Genomic DNA, 4069 nt, shown 5'->3' with positions numbered 1-4069 from the left:
AGTAATTCTCCAAAATGGAATGCAGTTCTAAAATAATGATAAAATAAATAAATAAGCAAAAAAGTTAAAAACTAAAACAAATAACCAATAGTTAGAAAACAAAAATAAAAGTTTTAAAATTTTTCTTTTGAAATTCTGGCTCTATAAATTGTTCCAATAAATAAATAAATAAATATATAAAAATTGTTAGACGTGGAAGCACATGTAGGTAATAGAGGAGCAGTTTATTGACAACATGTCCTATCTACCAAACAAATTAAAAATACGAAAAACGATAGCCCCTAAGTGGACCGGTGGTTGGGTCATGGGTGACATTATTTTTAGGAACTATGCTCTCTCCTTTTATTCAATTTACCAACCATTTCCCTCCCACTCCCAAAATAAATGCATAAATAAGAAGTAAACCACAGAATTGGTCCTTAAAGGTGTTTCCCAAAATATAAAATAAGAAATAAAAATGCTTACCAAATACTTATCTTTCATAAATAATTCGATTTAGTCTTCTTTTTAGTACAATTATAAGGGGGGATTTGACCTTTGGTTTCTAGGGATGGGTTATGCTACTAATCTCACTAAACCAAACTCAACAATTTAGTCCTTAATTGTTTTGTTTTAAAAAAGTTGTTAGCATGAAAATTTATGAACTAAATGAAAAACACAACAACAACACATCTGGACTTTTGGGAGACCTAAATAAATATAGTCATAGTATTAATATTTGATAGATTGAAAATTGAAAGATATATATTATATAAACATCCACGTGGGTGAGGTATTAAAACAAGAGAATAAGATTATAAGACGAAAACGACCTTGCTTATCATTATCAAATCACAATTATCACATCAAATTTACATTAATTAATTAAGCGATTAACAACAATAATAATATTTAAGCTTCCACCCTCCAAAGTTGAAAGCAAATCACAGCCGTAGAAAATTCTCTTTGCTTAAAAAATAAAAAGAAAAATAAAAAATAAATAAACACCCCTTAGAGAAGACAGATGAGCACAGCAATGTACTACAACCAATTTCAATATTTTCCGAAGAAGAAAAAAAACAAAAGAAATTATTCAAAGTTCAAAGAAGAAAAAAAAAAAAAAAGTAAAAATTAAATTTAAAAAAAGAAGAAGAGGAAGAAACTAGGGCCGGCGAAATGTATTGAAGACGACCTTACAGTAGAAGAAGCGCTGCCAAACCTGAAATTCCGGCCAAAACAAATCTCCATCCGTTGAGTCTCACTGCACCATTGCCGTCCGTCGTCTGATCTGCTGGATCTTCGTCGGACGGAGAATCTGCCGGTGAGTCTGCTGCTGGAGTCGCGGCGCCCTTCTTGTGCTTATGAGAATGAGCCTTTGGAGCGTCGGCAGGTTTTTCTGTCTCAGGCGCTGGTGCCGGTGCCGGAGCCGGAATTTCCTTCTTGAACAGTTCTCTTGGCTTCAGAACTTTGTCGATTGTGTAGATCGCCACTGGTTGCTCGTCGAGAAGCGTGCCGGTGATTTTGGCGGTTACCACTTTCGTCTGGAGAGTGACCACTTCGCCATCGTTTTGTATAACGAAATCGTACTTGTTAGCACCGTCAGTGGCCAAGGTGTTCGTGATGCCATTGTTGGACTTAAGCATGGACATAGAATTGTACACAGGCAAACCGTGGTATTCCAGCAAGGAGATCTTTCCAGCTGCAGTCAAGTTCTTGTATTTCGGCAAAAATGCCTTGAAAACATCATCTAGAGGACAGAAAACCGTCAATCCACCGATTGCATTTTCCTGAAACGTCTTCACAGCGTCAGAGGCCTGAAGAGTTTCGGCAAAAACCTTGCAGCCGTGAGCAGACATTATCCCGGTCAAATTCATCTCACTAGGAGACGGAGTTGGAGCTTCTGCCACTTGAGACGGCAAGATCTTACTGATCTGAATGATAGAGATATTATACGGAACCTCCTCCACAGATTTCACATACATCGCATCAATGTCGTCGCTATCCTGAAGGCCAAACCCTACCTTCCCGCCCTTGAGGTCAGTAATATTGACGAAACCGGAAGAACCAGGAGCAGAGCCAGTAGCTTGAAACATAGTGGCAGCGAGAGCAGTTCCATTAGTGATCTGGTGAAGCTTCTTGGCTCCGAAGTAGTCGAGGAGGACATGGAGAGAGAGAGTGTTCTTGATAGAGTAAATGGAGAGTTGTTTGGCCAAGAGATCAGACATGGCGGAGTTGTCGACGACGCAGACAGTAATGGTGGTTCTCCGGTTAATCTCAGGCGCAAGGTGAGTGGTGGTCAAGTAGTGGTTGAAAGTGGAGAATTCCGGGTGCTTCTCTAGAAGCTTAGTGATGTTGTGAGCCGTAGCGGTGGCGATGACGAGGAATAGGACAGCGAGGACTAAAGTCCCAGCGGCGGTGCCGCGGCAGAGTTGCTGCAGCATTATGAATCGAGAGAGAGAGAGAGAGAGGTTTGAAGTTGAGAGAATTGGTGCAAAGTGAGTGTTAAACAATGGGGGGATAGTAATAATTGGGAGTTGGAGAAGAAGATGGGACCAGAGAGAGGGTTTAAAACAACAATTTGGGCATAGAGATTGAGATTATTACAATAATGCCACTCCCATTTTTTTTGTCTCCTTTGGGGCCTTTATCTTTTTCCTTCCCATCTTCTGACTCATAACCACGTTTTCTTCGCTTTTTTTCCCACTCTTTTTCATTTAATATTTTGTTTTTCTATTTATTACCGCTAAAGTCATCATAGTTTATATGCTTAGCGGTTAAAAATAATTCACTTCTCTACCCCTCCAACTAATTCTACGTAATTATTAGCATTCTTTTCACAAATATAATCGGACCCACAAAATATAATTCACCTAAAAAATGCATACGACAAACTATTTTTTAAAAAATTCACCTCCCTTCCTTTTTTTTTTTTTCATCTTTCTATTCTTTTTCTTTTCTTTTCATCCATCACTTTTTTTCTACAAAAAAATTTCAAACCTTTATTTAGTTTAGTTCCTATCATGTGCCAAATATAAAATATCGTAAAAAATTATTGATCGTATAACAAATCTAAACGATTGTATATAAAAAAAATTACGATCCTAAACAATTTGTATTCAAAATAAGCAAAATGTTGTTTCTCAAATATATTACGGGCATGTGGTGCATATGCCAATTAGTCGTGGAACTTTTTTTATATTTTTCATTGTGGGTCGGTCAGCTTTTTTCATTTTCAAAATTACACTCGTGTAAATATTTTTTCGTTATATTTTTTAAAAAAATCCCAGATATAATATTTTATTGTAAGAAATAGAAAAACAAATATCTCTTTGGTTTACTTAATTTTGTTCCTCATTCACCCTACGAAAATTATGTATTTTTAGCTTTTAATTTAGTTTTAAAAAACGTTGAAGGAGGAGAATATTATGCAAGATTATAATAATCATTTTTAGTTAAAATAAATTCTGCTTAAAAATTCTCAATTTCATATCGTATTTATTATTTGTCAGAGGATTGTTTATTATTTCTTCTCCAACTAAAATAATATGCTCCTCAAATCCAAATTATTATAACAAAATGATATTAAATTAAAATTAGTAACTCATTTCGTACCCCAATCACCTATTTACATTTTAGTATTTTATATTTTTTAAGTTTATTTTCATAAATTTGTCCCACATTTCAAGATTTGCATTTTTCACATTTTTTTTCATTGAATACTTACTAAGTTAATGTCTGAAAATTAATTTAAAATCATTATAAATTGAAAATAGAAAACTAAATTTAAAAGTGATAAAAAAAATAGTAAAACTTGATTAAACCTGTTTTTTTAAGTTAATTAATGTCTTTACCCTAAAATTAAAAATGAGTACTCCATAACAATAATAAAGGAACTTGATTAATCCTGTTTTTCAAACTTAATTATTAGGCATTAACAAAAGATTAAAAATGAGTACACGGTAAAAAAAAATTAAAATTTGAAACTCAAGTACCAAACTATAACAAAATTTAAACATCGATTAAAATTTATGGACTAAATCAAGATGAAGTTAAACTCAAAATTCAAAAATTACACAGTGTGTTATTGTGA

General features: G+C 34.1%; 1 protein-coding gene across 1 annotated transcript; it reads right to left on the bottom strand.

Moving 5' to 3' along the window:
• Positions 1-794: 794 nt before the first annotated feature.
• LOC101212499 (fasciclin-like arabinogalactan protein 1) lies at positions 795-2499 on the bottom strand. The gene has a single exon (XM_004148877.3). The coding sequence runs from the start codon at positions 2418-2420 to the stop codon at positions 1173-1175; it is 1248 nt and encodes a 415-aa protein (XP_004148925.1). The 5' UTR covers positions 2421-2499; the 3' UTR covers positions 795-1172.
• Between the last annotated feature and the right edge of the window lie 1570 nt (positions 2500-4069).

Source organism: Cucumis sativus, chromosome 7 (assembly GCF_000004075.3).
Source record: "Cucumis sativus cultivar 9930 chromosome 7, Cucumber_9930_V3, whole genome shotgun sequence".
Taxonomy (NCBI): Eukaryota; Viridiplantae; Streptophyta; class Magnoliopsida; order Cucurbitales; family Cucurbitaceae; genus Cucumis; species Cucumis sativus.
The sequence above is the reverse complement of the archived record's forward strand: the minus strand, read 5'-3'. Positions and strand labels throughout refer to the sequence as shown.